General features: G+C 43.5%; 1 protein-coding gene across 1 annotated transcript in view; it reads left to right on the top strand.

The window, feature by feature from the left end:
* The window catches only part of LOC118099858 (nesprin-1), a 64,919-nt gene that overhangs the window by 39,062 nt on the left and 4,682 nt on the right, over positions 1–21,175 (top strand). The window contains exons 70-95 of the mRNA XM_047338178.1: positions 774–906; positions 1,028–1,210; positions 2,156–2,302; positions 2,767–2,943; positions 3,127–3,282; positions 3,360–3,515; positions 3,846–4,016; positions 4,182–4,315; positions 4,539–4,725; positions 5,466–5,648; positions 5,753–5,866; positions 5,978–6,132; positions 6,267–6,414; positions 6,789–6,883; positions 7,908–8,136; positions 8,538–8,735; positions 9,443–9,556; positions 10,370–10,525; positions 13,079–13,240; positions 14,343–14,509; positions 17,549–17,711; positions 18,076–18,266; positions 18,703–18,853; positions 19,348–19,530; positions 20,089–20,226; positions 20,561–20,752. Of these exons, the coding sequence (XP_047194134.1) occupies positions 774–906; positions 1,028–1,210; positions 2,156–2,302; positions 2,767–2,943; positions 3,127–3,282; positions 3,360–3,515; positions 3,846–4,016; positions 4,182–4,315; positions 4,539–4,725; positions 5,466–5,648; positions 5,753–5,866; positions 5,978–6,132; positions 6,267–6,414; positions 6,789–6,883; positions 7,908–8,136; positions 8,538–8,735; positions 9,443–9,556; positions 10,370–10,525; positions 13,079–13,240; positions 14,343–14,509; positions 17,549–17,711; positions 18,076–18,266; positions 18,703–18,853; positions 19,348–19,530; positions 20,089–20,226; positions 20,561–20,752 (4,183 nt within the window). The remainder of the gene's footprint in view (positions 1–773; positions 907–1,027; positions 1,211–2,155; positions 2,303–2,766; positions 2,944–3,126; positions 3,283–3,359; positions 3,516–3,845; positions 4,017–4,181; positions 4,316–4,538; positions 4,726–5,465; positions 5,649–5,752; positions 5,867–5,977; positions 6,133–6,266; positions 6,415–6,788; positions 6,884–7,907; positions 8,137–8,537; positions 8,736–9,442; positions 9,557–10,369; positions 10,526–13,078; positions 13,241–14,342; positions 14,510–17,548; positions 17,712–18,075; positions 18,267–18,702; positions 18,854–19,347; positions 19,531–20,088; positions 20,227–20,560; positions 20,753–21,175) is intronic.

Genomic DNA, 21,175 nt, shown 5'->3' with positions numbered 1-21,175 from the left:
TACCAGTGGAGGCCAGACAGTTTTAATTATTGCCTAAATGTTATCGTCTGGAACAACCGCATCAGAATGTTTTTTACATGGATGCAAAACAAAACAATTAGTGTTTCCTTTTAAAGGGCCTTTTAAAAAAACAAGTGTTATTTCACAACCTGAACAAACACAAAGGCTTCTGCTTATTCATAATATTTAAATCCTCTACAGCCTGGATCTGCAACGAATGTAAACAGAGGTCATGCAAGTTGAATGTACAGTTAGTTAGTGAGATTACAAAATACATGTAATAATAATTATAATAATAATGAATACTAATAAATAATTAAACAAAACAACACAGAACAATATGAGACAAAACAAAAATACGAAAGCACAATAAAGAAAATATTAAAAACAAGCAACATCCATTAAAATCCATCATTTAAGGGTTTCCTAAGACTTATGCTCTTTCCCTACCTCAGGCTTTTTGTCTATGTTTTAATCTTGTCTAGAAATATCCAGTAAATCAGGAGTGAAACACAAAAATGTCTAAATGTTTCCCCTCGTGAGATCCCTCAGTTTACAGTCACATTTCACCACTCCGCTGTTCCCACACTCTAATATATCTTCATATCTGCTGACACACACGATGTCAAAGCCGATGACAACGCACACCACTCATCCACTATCTTGTTTATTAGTGTTGGACCCAAACCTCAGTCATTACGTCAGTCTGTGCGAAGGAGCCGCCATGTTCTGCCTCGCTGGATGAGCTACGTTTCCCCTTGTCCTCCCCACAGATTCCACACAGACTTCACCTCGGTCAGTAATTGGCTCGTCGGTGCCAAGAAACAGTTGAAGCCTTGGTCAGACCAGGCGGAGACGTCAGACCTGAAGCAGGAGTGTGTCCGCCGCGGCCTCATCGAGCTGCTGGTAAAGTATCCAATCACACAGTCAACCCTGGAAACCCAAACTCACTCAGCTGTTCATAACACGTCCACTGGAGAAGATTAAAACTGTGTCTTTACCCTCCAATCACCGCTCTGTCCTCAAGGACGTCTCCATGGAGGTGGAGGCTGCGTCGGTGCGGAGGACGTCTGTCTCCAGGGACGCCACTCGGCTGCTCCACCTGAGCGAAGCTGAACGTCCCGGGCTGAGAGCTCAGATCGCTCAGCTGGAGGTGAACTGGAGCCAGCTCACCTCCGACCTGTGCAGGACACAAGAGCAGCTGCAGCAGGTGCTTTCACATTCACTTTATTCTCTCAACAAACTGACTTCAAATATGATGAAATGTGATTTAAAATTATAAGAATATCTACTTTATGTTCACAATTTTACATTCTTTACTCACGAAGCTCAAAACCAAAGTCAACTCTTTTGGATCTGCCCCTTGTGGCCGGCTGCAGTATAGCTCTTATAAACACCTCCTCCATGTTAGTGGACGGCACATGGACCAATCTATAAAGTTAAAATACATGTCGAATACATTTTTCTCATTTTATTTAGTTCCCTAAAGTTAGATCTCTCGTATTTCATTCTATTACTATTTTTCCTAATTATTTGGTTTGCATGTATTTGGTCGATCTGTTCTCAAAGTAACTTATCATAGTAAATAGTTTGTTCCTTTCTTGTTTTAAAGAAGTGACGGAATAATCCTGCATCACAAACCTTGTCTATATTTCTGGATTTCAAAAATTTCGACCTCATGCCCCGTAAACTTTGAGCATTACTACTTTCCCAATGAAGTTAAGTGTAATGGTCCAAATTCCACGGCAACGCTGGTGGTTTTTAAAAAAAATAATTAGGCATTGAGAAATCCCCTCCGGTGAAGGGAGTGAAAACTTGAATACAATCCTGCTGAAATTAGTTTCGGGGTGATTGAGGACAGGGAGGAAGAGAAGGACGCTTTCATTTCTCTTCACCATTCATCACCAGTGAATGGAACCAGAGAGAAGTTAGTTTTTTTCCAGGTTCATTTCAAAGTCTTACACTTGGGAGAGGATGCAAAAGATCTTATCTACTGGAGACAGATTTAATAATTTGGACAGAAACACGAGTCAGATTGCATCAGAACCTGGTGTTTTACTCTCCAACTACCTCAATAAGATTAATTTTAAAAAGCAGTAGAATTAAAACTGTAAAGTGAACTCCCCTCTCCTCTCTGTCACCCTGCGTCTGGTAGCGGCTGCTGGCTGCATGGCCGCCTGTGGAGCTGCTCTCCGACCTGGAGTCGTGGCTGAAGACGCAGGCGGCGCCGAACCAGGAGAATGAAAAAGATCTGAAGGTCAAAGATGCTCCTCAGATCTCTGAAGTCCTGCAGCACCGTCGGGTACCTCCACCGTTCACTGTTCCTTCCTGTGCATCACTTGATCTTTTGTCAGAGCTTCTGATTCAGTGGTTATTTAAAATCAACAACTTCTATTAGGAATTATTTTTGTTCAACTACTCTTTTTTTTTTTTTTAAAGTTCCCTCAATTTCAGATATAATGATTTAAATTATTTTAAAATTTGGAGGATTTGACCTTCACGTTTGTTGTTGAGTCCTGAAATGACTTCACTTGATCTTGTTATAAAACAACTTAAAGTTGCTGCTTAAACATCTAACATCTAAAAGTTAAAATACATGGGATTGTAGGGAAAGGAAAATTATTTAAAACAAATTCAGTGATGCATCAGATAAACCTCCATTCTCATCAGAGGTGAATAAAACAAATTAAAAAAGATAATAAAGCAGTGTATGTTTCTTTTGACTTTTATATCAATGACTTCTCTATATTTAAATTGTTTCTTCAGGAGTTGAAGGCGGGTGTCGTCGCTGGGCAGCTCATCCTGGATTTCCTGAGCCAGTCCCGGCCTCAGGCAGTGGGAGCGTACGTCCAGTCTCTCCAGTCTGACCGCACGATGTTTGCAGAGAAACTTGGTGACCTCAGACTCCAGTGGCTGCACGTCCAGGGAGAGCTGCAGAGCCAGGTCAGCGTCACAGCTACCTGTAGAATATAAAGTGATCCAACCGTAACTTTCTATGTTTTTTCAGCTTTAATATTCTCATTAAAACCAGGTGATGGGCTTGAAAAGCAGCTGTTCACATTCACATACAGGTTTGTTTTCTGTATTTACACATGAACGAGACACTGTTTGTCTTTGCTCCCACAGATTCATGGAGCCGAACAGATGCATCACACCTGTGCGGTCAGAGAGAGACAGCTGCAGCATCTTCACCGATGGATCCTGCAAAAGAAAAAGCAGCTGGATCAGTGGGAGCAGCCGACAAGTCAAACTCTGGCTCGTAAGGCTCTGCGCGAGTGGGAGGTAAGCGGGCAGGTTTGTGTTAGTGCTGCACGGGAAGCCGTCCTCAGATGTGACACGGAGTCGGTTCTCTCTTGCAGGCTGTCGCCGGCAGAGTGAAGGAGAAGGCTGCAGCTCTGCAGGAGTTGAAAACCAAACGAGTGGATGCTGAAGAAGAAGAGAAGCATCCTTGTGATGTCGTTTTCTCGAAGCAGGCGGAGAGCGTTAGTCGAGCCTGTGAGGATCTAAGTCAACAGGTAGAAATAAACCTCCTGCTGTAATCACGAACAGGGAGAATCAGTTCTTAGAAATACGGGAATTAAAAGCACCGCTTGTTGATGAGTCTCTGTAAATCCAGTCCAAAGACTTCGCCTGAAACATCTTAAACAGGATTTTCTTATCTAATCTTATCTTACTCCTTAATTCACAGTATGACAACACAATCTACAACAAAAACAATGGTGGTATTGTTGCCAGTATTTTCTTGTATGTCTTAATATCAAAACAACAAGGGCTTTATTTCTCTTGATATGAAACCTGTCAGAGAAACTGCATTTAAAACCCTGTTCCTCTGTGGTCCTGTGCAGATGGAGGCTCTGAAACCAGCTCTTCAACGCACCCTGGATCAGTGGAGTAGTTTCCACAGAGATCTGAAGGAGGCCACTCTTCAGGCCGGCGAGGTGCGTTGTGCTCTGCAGCATCAGCGAGCTCCTCTGTTCTCGCTCAAGCAGGCGGACGAACACATGGACGTCTTGCAGGTGAGCAGAAGCTCTGACCCTCGTGTCTTTAACAATAATATATCATATCCAGCCCTTCTTTTGATTTTGCCTGATTCATAAATGATGTGCGTACACGGGTGTCAAGCTCCTTTCAGTCCCCAAACTTAAAAGAAACGTGTTTGTCTTTTCTTTGTCTTTATGCAGGGACTCCAAGGGAAGGTAGCAAAAGGAGAAGAGCTCTGGGCAGCCGTGGAAATATCATTCCAGGGTCTCGTGAAGAATCTTCATTGTGGAGCGGCACAAGCGTTAGGAGACCAAGTGGAAGGAGAGAAGAAACGGTCAGTAGCTTATCACAGGGAGAAAACACTGTCAGTGATTTAAAAATCCACATATCATAGTTAAAGAGTGAAAACCATGTATCTCCAAATTTGGCAATTTAAATGATCCAACTTTTAAGCTCAATATAACTTTTTTTAAAACCAGTTAATTATCTGATTATCTGGCACTGACACCATTACTACCACGTGTATTTCTTCTCGCCTATGATGTATTGTGACTCAGGTGGGAGAGCATAATCCAGGAGCTCAAGGACGAGCGCGTGAAGACTGGAGAGACGGTTTCCTCGTGGCAGGAGTACCGGCGTCTCTCCGGTGACTCCTCCCTTCACATGCAACACCTGAGGCGTCAGTGGGAGGAGCTGTTGACGTCCTCGCCGTCACCTGAACGCGACACGGTTCAGTCAGTGGAGGTGAGTTCAGGGGACAAGAGCAAAAATCAGCTCCCTGATAGCAGAAAGTGGTGATTAGATGCTGAATTCTTGCAATATTTTAACATAATATTATATATTTAATATAAATAACATATCTCGTCAACACTGACTTGTTATTTTGTTTTGTTGAATTTCCCTTGACTCAACCCTGTTCCAGCTCCTCTACTCAGAGTCTATCCAGTACACTATCCAATTGGATTATCATTATTTTTCTCGGTGACTGGAAAGGAACATGCAACGTGCACTCATGGGCAGAAATATCAGCAAATGTGTCCGTACACCTGATCGGTTGTACTTACGCTCGGGGCCAGGACGCTGCATTACGAGCTGTTTTGAACATTCGGAGCCCAAACCCCCAACAAGCGTCAGTGTTTCCACTCAGGTCATTTGTTCCATTTGTGCGCTCTTCAGAAGAGCACAGCAGGCAGGTGTATTTTGGGAAAGTTGAGTCAGATCCATTTGTTGAAAACTTTCTGGTTTTCAAGAGGAAAAGAGCAGCTACCGGTTTGTTTAAGGTTCTTTTGATGAGAATGAGTTGGTAAGAGGATGGAAAATAGGGAAAAACTGTCATTAAAATCATTTAATTACTAATTAACACTGCTCACAATGGATCACTGTGGTTTTATTAAACGGTATTTATCTACTGTGCTCCTTACTCTCATTACTTTATCAATGGAACTGTAATTTATCTGTTTTATTCCTCACATTTCTAACACCAGAAGATGGAGGATGTTTCTCAGAACTTGCAAAGAAGCGCCAACAAAGTGCTGGACGCCTCTAAGCCTCTTATTGGACGGCTAGATCCACTGGCTGCAAGTTTGATCCAATCCGAGACCCGGCTCCTGTCATGTGACGTCCTGCTGCTGAGCCACACAACGTCGGGGAAAAAGAAAAGTCTTCAGGTGAGAAAACGGGTCAAAACATCACCTGAACCCTTGTTAGCTACTGTTCACGTTTCACAAATCCATGTTGATTGGGTCTGTTAAATCTCTCTCTCTGCACGCAGGGGGATTTGAAGGAACAGAAACAATTTCATACTTGTTTGAAGACTCTTGAAAAACAGAGTCAGAGCATAAAAGATAAAGTCAATGCTGGTTTAAAGGACAAAGACTCAGTGGAGGTCAGTACGAGCCCCTGTTGTCCCCTGTACATCATGAACTGGATTAAACAAGACGTCTTGACTCTTGAATCACGCTAAAAATGTGATTTTTATAATTTCTTGGATGTGCAGCAGCTTCTCTCGGAGCTCGGTGATCTGTTTCCATCGCTGGTGGACGTCAGGGAGATGAGTCACCGCTCGACCCTCGACAACCAGGACACAGCCCGACTGCACGTGCTCAGCAGGGAGTGGATCCAAAGCACGACTCGCACATCTCACATGAACAGGTAGATCAGATCCACAGCAACTACATGTACATTTGTTCCGTTGAAACGTTTTGAGGGAATTTTACATTTGCTGCCGTTCACCGTTTAAAGATAGAAGATGTGCATCTTGGTGAAAGTCCTTGTTTTTACTCCAGAGAGCTGCAGGCGGAGCGTCAGAGTTCACAGACATTTCAGGAGAAGTGCGACAACCTGACACATTTGAAGGAGAAACTCGTTGAGGAGTCGATGTCCAGAAAACTTGAAAGTCTCTCCGGCCTCCAGGAGATGCTCACTGTTCATCAGGTACAAATATACGAATATCAACTAGAGGTTATGACAGTTTATTTGCATTTTCGTGCCAGAAACGTCCCTGAACTTTAGCCCTAATGAGGTCGGGTTGAATTATTTGTGGACAAATTCTTTGTTGATAATCCATTTCCCTCCCCTACATCCACAGATGAGTGTAAATCAATCTATAAACTTCCCATGTGCCCTATGACCAGCAGGTCCACAGAGAAATATTCTGTAATTTAGTCTGGAGGAAGTTAACGACCTCATCAGCACAAACGCTTGTTCAGTTTATCATCCCTGTGATTACCAGCAGAATATTTGGAAGATCACAGATTCTCATTGTGTTCTCTGTCTCTCTCTCCTGCTCTTATCATTTGTTCTCCCAGAGGCTTCAGGCTGAAATAATCAGTGGAAACCAGCTCCTGCAGGTTCTCCTCCGCCAAGCAGTCCAGGCCATGGAGAAGGAAACAGGAGGGAGAAGGTACGTGTACGATTTGGAGAAGAGGTGGAAGCCAGGACGAGAAACATCTCCACTTAAAGACATGCAATTAAATGACGAAGCTATTGAATTCATTCATTAAGATCCAGTTTATTACACTCTTTAGTTTCATTGGAAAAAGTTACATTTATAGTAACGGTTGGTGTTTCGCCAGAAAAGAGTATTTGGCAGACAAATCAACCAAAGTTTAAATAGTTTACGAGTTCCTATCGAGAAGAGAAAGTCTTAAAAAGAATTTTACAACAGGTATATATATATATATATTTTATTATCTGTTGTGTCATGGCACAGGCAGAACTGGACAAATGATCTGTTATTGCATCTGTTGGAACGAATGACCGAAGCCTCTGTGGGGCGATAACAGAAACCAAACCAAATACTTCAGGGTATAAAGGTTGTTATTCGGTCTCTTCTTTAGGAAAAACCCCCGTTGAGCCGTCTCTCTTTTATCTATTTAAACTATCAGACGGTGGACGACCAATATCGTCTAACAAAACAATTAGATTTGAGGTTTTCCAGCCAAATTCCTTCGTCTTCACACGTATTTCGGTGCAAATTGATACATAACAAAATTCCGTTTGTGCACCGCAGGTGTTTCCTGTTCTGGAGCAGCTCGATTTCTTTTTCCTTGATGCTTCCCTAAATCATTTTCTTGCGGCGTGTGGAAATCTTGGACGCCTCTTAAATCTCTTTAAAGGGATCCAAGGGAAAGTTCTCGCTGTTCCCCCTGCTGGGATCGCTACTTGAGATTTTATGACGGTCTTAAAAAACTGCTGATTTTGTGTTGTTGCAGCAATTGCCCGTGAATAACATTTGACAGAGACATTTATATTTCTTTTTATTACCTCGACCCGTTGATGTGTTTTTTGCAAGAGAAAGTATATGAAGACGAGTTTCATTTCGCAAAAAAGAAAAATTCTCCCCCGCTTCACGTTGAATTCTTTACATGTTTAGAGATATCGTGGTTGTTTCTCCACATGAACCTCTCGTCTTATTTCTTTTGCAGATCTGAGCTCATGGCACAGGTGACCGGTTTGAAGGAGAGCTGGTTCGGTGCCGTCGCTCTGGTTGGACAACGCAGGTGTTTGGTGAGAGAGCAGCTCGGACTTCGGAGCGTCTACCGCCTCGGACTGAAACTCCTGTCCAAGCTGGTGGTGGACGTGGACCCTCTGCTGCCCCCCACTGGCGCTGCTCTCTCTACACTGCAGCAACTACGGAGCTGTGACGATTGCCAGGTTAGCACGGATGACAGTTTATTTCCGTTCTATAATCTTCAGAACAGAAATTCAAGTGAAGGAAGTAAATAAAGGCGTCTCAGGACCTGGTGGCCGGCTGCTGTTTATTGGTCCTAAAACCTCCCTCCTCTATATAAGTGGACGGGACATGAACCAAACTAAAAGGTCAAAGTACACGTTGAATACAATACTCTAGTTCTTATTACAGCGATGTAAGTTCAAGCGCTTATTCTACTGGTGAGTTCGATTTTTAATTAATTATTCGATGCTACAACAACAGGGTAAAACCTCGTGATTGGTCGAGCAGCAGGAAGTAGCTCATTTTCCTTCTGAAAGTCTTGTTTCTTCTGACAAATTCCATCCGTGTGACAAATTTAAAAGTCGAGCCTCTCTCCCCGCAGTGTGTCGAGGAGGCTTTGGGTCTGCACTCTGCCGTGTACAACCAGACGCTGGAGGCCGGCAGGCGTTTGTGTGAAAATCTGACAGAGTCCGAGGGCCGGAGTCAACTTGAGTCAGAGCTCCGGGACGTTGAAGAGACGTGGAAACGAACCAACTCGCTGCAGGAGAGGAAACGACACCTGGTCAACACGACTGCTCAGGTAACAGTGTTTATTTTTGTTATCTTCAATTCGTATTTATTTAGATTCGACGTTTCACGAAATGGTCAAACAGTTTATTCGGTGTAATCAGACCAAAAAAAAAAAAGAGCCGAACGAATCTGACGTATTAAGCTTTGAATGACCCATATCCAGGATTTGATCCTTCCCCAATAAAAACACCCAGGAGCTGGTGTGTTGCCCCGACACTGAGCTGCTGCCAACAGGGATCAAAGAGCAGCTCAAATCCGTCCATGATCCACATCCAGACTCAGCAGGTTCCTCGTGTCTCTGCCGCTCATCCCATCACCGCTCGGCTGATATATTACAGAACCGGAACCACTCGGACTGTGACCGATGTCCTGATCGTGTTCTCGCGGCTCCTTTTGGCCGCTTGAAGCTCAGAAGTTCCTCTTTGCTTCACGGGCTGTGTTAATTACAATAACTGAATGTTTTCTGTGCGCAGAGAGGGTCAGGGAAAGTTGTGTTAACCCCCTCTAATCTAAACAGGAAAAGAAAATCCCTGTGAGTGTCAAAGATCACACAGACAGGAGCGTTAAAGGGATAGTTCACACAAAAATCTTAGGGGTAAAAGGCATTGCAGCCGAATCCAATACAATTGAAGTCAATGGTTGACATTTATTTTAATTTTTGTAAACAATTGTTTGTGTGAGCTCTTCAAGTTTGTTTGTGTCCCGTTGTTTTTTCAGAAGTGGTCTCAGTGTCAGGACGGAATCAGCAGCGTCATGTCGGAGCTGGATGAGGTGAAGACCAGGATGAAGCAGCAGCTGCCTGACGACTCTGAGAGAGAGAAGCTCATTCAGGTGATTACTATTAGTAAATACCTGTTAATGAGTAATATGTATGATTTCATTATATTTATAGATAAACACATACAAATAGGATTATTTATCATGTTGTATTTTGCGTTCTTTATGTCCTATCATCGTTCCAAGCTTCATGTCTTACTGAGAAATAAGATAAAATAAAAACCAGCCAGCACAGAACGACCAGAGCTCCTTCAAATCCTCACTTTTAAAATAATACTCGTAGCTACCACTGAGGACACTGAGGACACAGTCTTTATTCTAGGAAAAGGTTTATTTAAGGACTTATGGGCTTTTAGCTGAATTTTCTGAGCTGATTGCTGTGTTTCATACTCAGTATCTTTTTAAACCCGACTAGTTTTCTTTTATTCAAGAAGAGTGTAATCGAGAGACATAGATTTTTGTCCTAAAGGTACATTTATTCATAATAATTGTACATTAACACATAACAATGTCACAAAAGTCCCAACAACCACATTCATCAGCATGAATCTGGAGGACAATCTAACTGGTCAGAGTCTGAAAACTGGCAAAAGTTTCCCCACCCCTCAGCTCCATCAGTAGCTACCCCCCCGTCCCATCAGAGTGGCTCTGAGTTTGCCCCCCTTTCCCTTATTTAATACCCCCATGCTTTCACTCCCCTCCCCCTTTCTACCCCTCTTACCCTCCCCCTGTCCCGTCCACAGCCCTTTAATCTGGACGGTCAGAGCGAATGCGAGCAAGAAAAAGGTAGAGAAGCGTGGACGCACAGCTTGTGCATGGCTGTGTGACCGGGCGTTGAAGTGTGTGTCTGTGTGTTATGTTATGCAGGAGACAGAGCTCTCTCTGCAGCGTTTGACCAGTGGATTGAGAGAACTGGGAACCATGAAGACAGACCTGTCCCAGTACATCACGGCCGGTGACTCCACTCTGCTGGAGCAGCAGCTGGAACAACTCCACGGTCAATGGGAAGAGCTTTGTATGAAGGTGAGAGATGAAAGATACCGATGTGTTATGTGTGTGTGTGTGTGTGTGTGTGTGTGATGGGGAGAGAGAGAGAGAGATGCAATGAAACGAGAAGGTGAGAAATCGGAGGTGGTGCAGGTGGAGTTTTGGAGAAGGAGGGAAAAAGTTGCTACCAGCGGTGACCAGCAGCACAAAGCCTGTGCACCACACACACACACACACACACACACACACACACACACACACACACACACACACACACACACACACACACACACACACACACACACACACACACACGCTCATTTGTCTGAGAAAAGAACCAGCATGTGCAGGTTCAAGGAGGGAAAAACCTCTTTTAGCTCTATTGTTAAAACATGAGTAACTCGCCTCCCTGCAGCTCAAATCAAGTTCTCTTCACATATCCACTGCAAACATTTAACTGCTTCTGCTCTTATGATTACAAAAACACAAGAAGCCAATTGCAGTTCATTTCAACCATTTCTAAGGTGAAACTCAGCCTCAGTGTGTACGTAAGTAATCACATGAAACATTACAGGCACTTCCTTCTGTATATAAGCAGCTCCACTTCCTACACAGGCTCAAATTCCTACAGTTAAGACCTTTGGCTTAAACATAAACGCTCCGTTGTTCTCGAGAATCCGACGGTTATGACGACCTCGGGTCATTTTTTTTCATCAGTTATCGGGGCTGTGGGATAATTTGCACTTGTTGCTAATTGGGTCCCCGGCTCTGCCCGGCCGCCTCCACCTTCCTCTCACTTGGCAGCAGTTACTGGGATTCACAGATGCAGGAGTGGCTGCCAGCATGTCCAGTCACTGGGTTTACTTTACATATTTGTAGTTTTGTATGTGGTGCTATCTTTATTACACGTCAGTTCTTCTTAAGTTTGCTCTAAAACAAACTTTAAAAGTTTAGATTTCCTGTAATAGAAGTTTCTTGCAGTCACTTTGCGTTATTAACACCAAATGCCGAACTTATCCACATGTTTTTATTGTTTTTATTAAATTAAAGTGGTACAAAATTGAACTTTCAGACATTTTAGACAAACTTTTTTAATTACTGAAAAAGAAAGAAACGCAAATTCCTGCTGTTTATCACATATACGATTTTTCAGCCCTCGTCTGCCCTGACATGGCCGGGGGGGGCACTGGTCTGAGTGTCCTGTGCACAGCTAACAGGTTGTAGGTGGGGGGAAGCCACTGGAATGGGTCCCAGCAGATGGCCTGGCCGGTCTAAAGGGATTCAGGGGGACGGGCTCCATTGTTCCCGGGGAAGCACAAAGTCCTCACGGGGTGACAGCCGCTCACAATGCTCCCTGGATCCTCCCAAAAAAGGCCCCAGTCGTGTCAGTACATTACAACCAACAGCGGGGCTCATTTAAATCAAATAAATGCCACCGAACAGTAAAATATAGCCAGTTCAAACGAGCCCCCCCCCCTGGGTAATGGGGTGTTTTCAGAGCATTAAGCTGTCATTAGGAAAATGGACTTTGTTTATTTTTATCAAAGATCCAGACTCTCGTGGGGATTTTTCCTCAATTCACATGATTACGGATTCTGATGGAGATTAAATGCTCCTGCTGCTTCAGTGTAGTGACAGAAAACACTGAGTATTCAGTCAGTTTTTACAGTATTTGTTTCATCTCTACACTGTAATAACGTGTGTTTTTTTTTTTATACCTTCTCATTTATCATATGCAGCCATGCACCCAGTCTACAAAATGCTTTGTTGTGTCCGATTTGGGTCACAGTGTTTCCTGGGCACAAACCAGCAAGTATCATAACAGATAACCCTCTTTCACACTGGACTGAAATTCGTCAAAGTCTCTGGCTCCGCTGCTCCGAACTCTTTTGTTCCGTGTTAAACACTGAAGACCTTTTACCTCCAAGTTGTTCCCAGCGCGTCCGTCGTAAATCCGGCAGAGAAAGTTCCCCGACTGTTGTAATTGAGAAACATTTGTTGAGCTGTTGTAAAGACCCATCACTTTTTACGGTTTGTTTGAGCACTATAAATTGTGTTCGGTGCTCGTTGTGGACTCTGAACCAGATCCATTGTTTGTACTCGCATGATGCTGCTGGGAGTGGAAAACCAGAGGTGATGGACAACCTCGGCTTCCAGTTGTACAGCATCATAATTCAATACCTTTCAATTCAATGCCTGTATTTTAATTTTATTAAATTAAGCATAAGAATTATTCTCTTCTATGACACCGGTTGGTTTAATTATTTTTGACGATACTGTAGAAAATACATATTAACCTTTATTTAAAATCTACGACACCCTTCAGATAAAGGTCCCACCTGCTCTCTGATTGGATTAGATTCAGATCTGAAAACAGGGTCAGAATTCACACTTGTAAACTCACTGTTACTCACAGTGTTCAATTTCTCATGTAGTAACTATTTTACAGGTTCACAGAAGTTAATTTACACATAACCATCACGTTACAAGCTCAGAATCTTGTATATGAACCCAGAATAATCTGCGTTCTAATGATTCATTCGTATTTTTCTTGTCTTAACACCTGTTTTTCTGCCTCGATTTCTCCAGGTTTCGTTGCACAAGCAAGAAATCGCAGACCGCCTGAACGCTTGGACCATCTTCAACGACAAGAGCAAAGACTTCTGCGACTGGCTGACTCAGATGGAGAACAAGCTTGTTTGCCACAACAGCGACCTGAGCATCGAGGAGATGGTGGAGAAGCTGAAGAAGGTACGAGATCTACAAAGCATTCAAATCTTCTGTATTTAATAATCAGGCTTTTTTAGAACAGAACAAACAAACGTCCCTCTCTGACTCTCTGACAAATTATCCTATGAAAAGATTATTTCTCAGTATTTTCTAAGGATGTTGATGAGAGTGACATACTTTTTGAATTTAAGATCTTTCCAATACTACAGATGAATTATGTATTATATTACAGCTCTAATATCACTGGTATGTATAACACAGTCTGTAAATCTTACCATCCACCCCTGACTTAGAGGATAACACTAATGATTAAAATCCATACATGAGCAACATTATGCATTATGCTGTACATGACAGCTGGTGGCCTGGAATGGAATGGCTGCGTCCTCTTTGTTCACGCACTACAGTCGTCCTCTCCGTGACTGAGAGTCTTTTGTACCTTCGTGTGTCACCGTGTCTGCGCTCATCTCGTAGACAAGTCGATAATCGGGTTGAACATTATAGGAATCAGTGGTTTGTGCTGCCAGAGGAGATGAGAGAATTAGATTAGCACGTGATGGAGTAGATTAATCGTAGAGTTGATAATAAAACATGCAGTTTATCAATGTAATGCTTTAATGTCGCCTACTCCATCTGAAGTTTACACATTAAACAGGGACTAAATAATTGACTCATCCATTTCAGTATAAAACAGAAATAAAAACCAGAATCCCTAGAACTCAAACGTTAGACTTGATCTCTTCATTGAGCTGAATGTGGAACTTCTGGGTGAGAACAGACTGTTCCTGGGCAAAACAACAAATGTTTGACGGTTGAACATGTTGGATACTGAGAAGTAGAAATGTGAAAATAGAATCCAACCATGTTAAGATGAAACAGATGAGACTAAGACTAAAAATAAAATACTTATTTCTCATCTTTTTGGCCAAAATGATGATAAAACATGGAGATTACTTCTTTAATGCTTCATGTGATGGATTTGAAGTTTACACGTTACACAGGATTAAACCATATTACAAAATAACAGATGAAACTCATCCACTTCAGTGCAAACACAAATACATACATGAATTAGTTTTCTCCTGACGACATGATGCACGATTCTCTCACCATGTGTCCACAGGACTGCATGGAGGAGATCAACCTGTTCAGTGAGAATAAGAGCCACCTGAAGCAGCTGGGGGAGCAGCTGCTGTTGGCCAGTGACGAGGCCAAGCAGACCCAGGTCCACGGCTCCCTGCACGAGGTCAACCAGCGCTGGCACAACCTCTTCCACCACATCGAAGCCAGGTGAGAGCGACCGAAGGGATCTCCTGTCCCAGCGACTTGTACGTGTGTGTGTTTGTTTTCATTAAGCACTTTAGTGAAGGGCTTTTCAGAGACAAATAGGTAAAAAGGTGGTTACAGTAAAACTTCAAGCGTGTAAAGCAAATTACGTGAAGCCGCTCGGCATGAAAAAGCATCCGGACCGATGGCCTGTAGTTAAACAACAGCTCTGAAACCATCCACCTGCTGTCGTGTATCCCTGCAGCTGTCAGGACTACATGGCCTCTAATGTACAGACCGTAGAGGTTAAACCCCCGGGATGATCAACAGTTACTGCCCCCGACCCCCAGACAGATGGACAGTCCTGTGGACGAGCAGGAGATGCAGACCTCGCTCTGAACCCTCCACACCCGGTCTGTCCCCACCAGCATTAAATAATGTGCTTAGGTCTCAGACAAGCACCATATGTCCCCATGTCCGCACCGACCACCCCCTCTCCTCCAGTCTGTCAGAGTGGGATGATGTGAGCGAGGGGCGGGCCGGCTGGTGAGGGAGGGGGATCTGTCGGCATGCATTAATCACCAGTTCTCAAAGTGGGGTCCATGTGCAGAATTCAGGGGCCTTGATTTGATCCCATGCAGGATAAACATGGAGCAGTGGTGCCCTGAACTCATGATGGAGAACTGTTCTGCGATTACTCTGGTCTGTAGGAAATAAGCAGGTCACAATTTCTCTCGGTGTATTCGACCAGACGGCAACACAACCAACTTCAATCTCTCCGTGTCTGCTGCTGCACTTGTTAAACTTGTGTTGGCTGCAGAACAATCGCAGCTAGAAACTGGAATTACTCATGAGCCAGGAAAACATAAACCTCAGTGTTAAAGTACGACTAAATAATGGAAAGTGGAGCTTTAAATCTCCCTGATGTAAAAACTTAAATGTAATAAACTAGCTATAAGAACATTTTGCCTGAAAGCACAGTAGCCCTTTAAATTCCATTAAATTAGTGTTATAGATTGAAACTACAACAGCAGAAGGCTCCAGCAACATCACAACAATATGTATTGTATAATGTACGCAGCCAAAATACTGTAACCACGCCATCACAGTGACGAGAGTTAAACCTTATTGCGTGAGTAACTCGGAGCCCCCCCGTGGCCAGCTGCACTTTAACGTTGTCGTCCATCCGTATATCCTCACTTATCCTCCCTCTCTTTTTCGGCTCCGCTCTCTCTCTCTCTCCCTCCTTTTTCCTTCGGCCCGGACCCCTGACGTGGTTTTGTCTCTTTGTTCGGCCTCCGCGTGAAGCTGCTGGCCTTTGTTCGGCTGTCGGAGGTAGAGAGGGAGTGAAAGGGAGGAAGAGAGAATGTAGCCGAGGAGGACGGTGGATTCTGCAGAGGGTTTTCTGGACAGAATTTACAGTGACTGTGTTATATCTTGATTACATGGGGACACATGAACTACACACACATTGTATATTATTATATATATGACTGCTGTGGGATTACAATCATCTGGATTGTCTCACTAGTATTGCAACACCAGAGTTTTTGTAAAACTACCAACACTTACACACCTTTCCTTCTGTTTCTTTAATAGAAAATCAGTTTTTAATCATTTCTTCTCTGTACATGATTGTTTTAAGTCTTAAGACAGGCAGCCGAATACTGTATGTAACTGAATCTACACTAAACGTTGTTGATACCAAATTTGGATATGAAAAATATCCTCTTTCATAAGAAATCCAAATGTGCAAATGTTGTGCAGACATTCGTGCTCTCACCAGGATGAATCCTATTCGTTTTGTTAATCCCCGACTTTTTCTGTAGCACCATCATCCGGTTTAAATTTGTATTTGTCCAATACTTTTATTGGTTTATAATAATTCACGCTAGCACAGGAAACTATGAATTTGACAACCTGTTTAACACACAGCATGGTAGCACCATTGTTTTGAGTAGACATGACGTCAGCATTTATCTCAAAGTACATGAACACAAACGTCATAATCTTGCTCTGAAAACTCGAGGACATTAATTAATATGACAAGTATTGTACCTGTTAAAGTTCTGAACCTGATCTCACAGGAGCAGATCTTAAAGCGTCCTCACTCGTGCGCACACCCTCTTATCAGAGGACGCTCTCTTCATCCTGGCCCCGACACTCACAGCTGTTTTCAGAGCGTTTTTTATTCTGGTTGGCGAGCGTCTCCTCTGAGCTGTGACGGCCTCGGCTGGACCTCGACAGCAGAGGAAGGATCAACCGAGGGAAATTAACTCAAACTCCCAAATGGGGCACGCTTTCAGAGGCCTTTAAGCCTGTGAAGAGAGCTTTTATTGTCCCGGGCGTTGCTATGACACCTGTGTGTGTGTGTGTGTGTGTGTGTGTGTGTGTGTGTGTGTGTGTGTGTGTGTGTGTGTGTGTGTGTGTGTGTGTGTGTGTGTGTGTGTGTGTGTGTGTGTGTGTGTGTGTGTGTGTGTGTGTGTGTGCGTTCACAAGGAGGTCAGTTTCCATGGAGACTTTAGAAGTGCTAGCTGTAAGATACCTGAGAGAGTAGCAGGTTTGTGAAAAGCGAAAGGTTTTTAGTTTCTGTCTCGTTCTTTAGTCTTTACATCTTTGTTTTCCTCGTGTTTTTTAAATAGATCTTTGTGTCTCGCTCTGACTTGTCTTTGCTTTTAATTCGGTTATTTTATCCTTTCTTATTTCTCTTCTTTCTTTCCTTCCTTCTTCCTCTCTCTCCTTTTATTTATACCTTTTCTCCATCTTCATTCTCTCTTTTTATTTCTTTCCTCCATTTCCTTTCTTTCGGTCTTTCTCTCTTTCTGGTTCACTCTGTTTCTTTCTTTCTCACAGAGTGCTCAAGAAAAAAACAACTCAACATTTCTTCATCATTTTTTCCTCAACACTTAATCCTTAATCCAATAGACAAACATTAAAAAGAGGTTGGATCTTGGTGAATATGCAGCGATGTTTCTCACAGTCCTGATTATAAACTCGAATATGGATCAGTAAGTCATTTAGTTCATACATCAGTGTCTTCATGTGCGGTCGTGTGTTTCTCAGGGTGAAGAAGCTGAGGGAGACGCTGGTGACGGTGCAGCAGCTGGACAAGAACATGAGCAACCTGCGCTCCTGGTTGACGAGAATCGAGGCCGAACTCTCCCGACCAATCACCTACAGCGTCTGTCAGCATCAGGAGATCCAGAGGAGGCTGGCCGAGCAGCAGGTAGACGGACGGACACCAATCCACTGCTGTCAATGGCAATGTCACTGTTTAAGTTCCCTTCTTTCTTTTTCATTTATTTCTGCATTTTTAATTTGACTAGTTCTTCTTGTTTGCCACATTTCTTTTATGTGTAATTTCACTTTTCCTTTGTCCTCCCACTGTTTGTTTTCCTGGTTGTCCCTCACTCCCTCTCACTCTTTGTCCCAGTTTGTGATTAATAATTTACGTCCCCCCCTTTGTTTAACTTTGGGAGTGGTGGTCTCCTGCAGCGACACACTCCACCGTCCTCTGCCTGTGCTCCGATGTTTAATACATGACGTCTGTGGCATGGACCAACACAATGTCTGTCCATGTGTGTGTCCAGGAGCTGCAGAGGGACATCGAGCAGCACACGGAGGGCGTAGCGTCGGTGCTCAGCCTGTGCGATGTTCTGCTGCTGGACGAAGATGCCGCTGGCGCCACCGAGGCGGAGAGCGACTCCCTGCAGGAGACCAGCCGCAGCCTGGACCAGCGCTGGAGGACCATCTGTGCCATGGCCCTGGACAGGAGGCTCAGGTAGGAGCACCCTGAAGTCTGCATCTGTTCGAAGACGGAAGAACTTTACTCCTGGGATCTTTGTCTTGTCTTCTCCTGTTGCTGATATGATATATGGACATGATTCTTGCACATGTGTTGGAAAAACTGGTCCATCAAGTCATTTGAGAACAGGAGGTGGCAAAACAGTCTCGACACATAATCAGGTTTAGAAGCTGTTCTGAAAATTGATGCTGTTCAAATTTCCATTTTGCATCTGGTGCTACAATTAGGAATTTTGGTCCATTTTGCAACTTTCAATTCTCATAAATCTGTCTAATAAGTTGTTTTATATATCAAGGTAAAGTTTGAATGTTCAAAACAAGACGAGAAATGAATTTACTGTTTTATGAGAATAGCTGAACGCTGCAGAGTCACAGAAACCGTCCGCTTCATCCAGTTCGATGTGTCCTTGTAGGATCGAGGAGACCTGGAGGCTTTGGTGCAAGTTCCTCGACGACTACTCTCGCTTTGAGGATTGGCTGAAGATGGCCGAGCGCACGGCCGCCAGCCCCAACTCTGCAGGCGTCCTTTACACCGTCGCCAAAGAGGAGCTCAAGAAGTTCGAGGTCAGTTGGGAGATCAGCGAAAAGGAAAAGTCTCCAAGTCGCTTTGTTGAGTTGCTTGTTTCTCAAAGTGAAATAATCTCATTTGACTTGATTCATGACTTTTGACTTGACAGATTGAAGGGTGTTTGTCTTTTTATAAATGTAATTGATTCAAGACACAGCTTCACTCTGACCAGTCAGTTTTTTTATATGGAATAATCTCCTGATTAATATTTATTCATTTTGTATATAAATGTCTGATAATAGAGTCCAGTTTGACGTATTTAAATGATTTCTTTTATCCAATCCTGAAGATCTAGTTGCAATTTCATTGAAAACCAGCAAATATTTAAATTCTTGAAGCTGTAAATGGTAATTTTTGCCCTTTTTTGGTAAAAAATTACTTAAATAAAGTATTTATAGTTTAACTTATGCCTCAATATTTTCTCTGATAAATTGAGAATTCATCTGTGTGTTTACAAAGAGTTCCTGGTTTCCCCCCCTGTTTGTTTTAGGGTTTCCAGAGGCAGGTTCACGAGCGACTCACTCAACTGGAAATCGTCAACAACCAGTACCGGCGTCTGGCCCGGGAGAACCGCACCGACCGGGCCAGCCAGCTCAAGGTCATGGTGCACGAGGGCAACCGGCGCTGGGACACGCTGTACCGCCGAGTGGCTGCCGTCCTCCGCAGGCTCAAGGTAGAGAACAGGCGGCGCCGTGAATCACCGCTGTTTGAAATGCATGAGATGGATAATGTGATTGGGTCGAGGAGAGTGAGTCATCACGGCTCACTTCCTGTTGATTATCTCTCTTCTACACCTGCACTCGTGTCGGAAAAAACACCATCAGGTTGTGAATTAGTGTCGTATCCAGTATTCACATATATATTTACAGCATAAAGGTATTTTTTATACTATATCTAATTAATAAGCACATGAGTTTTCCATTTTAACATTGTTTAGGTGTAAAATTATCCCGTTAGATACCTGAGAACAGTTCGAATTAATAATTGTGTCATCGGTAATGTGATAAAAGGCCAAGTGGTGATTTAATAACACATAAAAACACATAATTTAATATTTCTTATATTTGTATTGTTGCAAGAGCTGTATTTTAAAGATAAATCTCAGTTATTGTGCATCGTCCTCGACACCAGCTTCATCTAGACGTTTTCCCCAGAGACTAATGAGTTGCTCACTTCCTCCACTCCAATACAAATGAATAAAACATAGATGTCCCTCGTCTCTCTCTCTCAGCACTTCACCAGCCAGAGGGAGGACTTCGAGGGCACCAGGGAGAGCATGCTGGTGTGGCTGACCGAGCTCGACCTGCAGCTCACCAACGTGGAGCACTTTTCAGAGAGCGACGTCCATCACAAGATACAGCAGCTCAATGTGAGGACGTGTGTTTTGACACAAACTGCGAGTCGTGCTCACTGTGCACGAAAATCTCCCCCTCGCTTCATTTCCTGGACAAACTCGTTTCTTTATAAGCATGACTTCATTTTGGAGGAGACTTTCTCCTCTTGCAGTTTCTCTAATAGATTAAAGATGTGAGCTCAAAGACTGATTGTCATTTCTGGCTTCAATTTTAAACTGTGTGTCACCTTTCAGCCAGCTTCTCTTCCAGCTCATTTGCTGTTACAGATGCTACTTAAGGCTGTGCTTAGTTTATTGTGAAACACTCTCCTCATGTTCCTGACTCTGCTCTCTATGCTCCCACAACCAGAGTTTCCAGAAGGAGATCACGCTGAACACTGAGCGCATCGACGGGCTGATCGTGTTTGGAGAGGGTCTGATCCAGAAGAGCTCGCCACAGGATGCGGCGCTGATAGAGGACGAGCTGGAGGAGCTGCACGCCTACTGCCAGGAGGTTTTCAGCAGACTGGTCCGCTTCCACCAGCGCCTCAGCCAGCCCCCGGTGAGCTGGAGCACTCGCACCGACGCACGTCCTTGTCACGGAAAGTTCATTCACGCAGATTTTTGAAAATCAGAAAAGCTCCCTGTTGCTTTTTCTTCTTTCGATGTCCACACATCACAAGCTCGTGCAGTATTCTGAGCTTGCTCTGCAGATTCAGGGACCGACAGATGTTTGGGATAATGCACCATCCCATTTCAACTTTCACTTAATCCTAATGCTGATGTGACCTTCATACAAACTTAATATCACATTGTAATCTGAAGTGATCCCTTTCAAGTGAAAATCACTGACATGTCCTCACTTTGGGATTTTTAAAAAATAGACGCAAATCAGGTTTTCATCAGAAACTCACAGAATTACACATCGTTCCATTGTCAAAAAAACTGATTCACAGAGTAGTTTGCAGCAAAACAATAAAGTAAA

Source organism: Hippoglossus stenolepis, chromosome 20, assembly GCF_022539355.2.
Source record: "Hippoglossus stenolepis isolate QCI-W04-F060 chromosome 20, HSTE1.2, whole genome shotgun sequence".
Taxonomy (NCBI): Eukaryota; Metazoa; Chordata; class Actinopteri; order Pleuronectiformes; family Pleuronectidae; genus Hippoglossus; species Hippoglossus stenolepis.
This window is presented reverse-complemented; position numbering and strand designations above follow the sequence as displayed.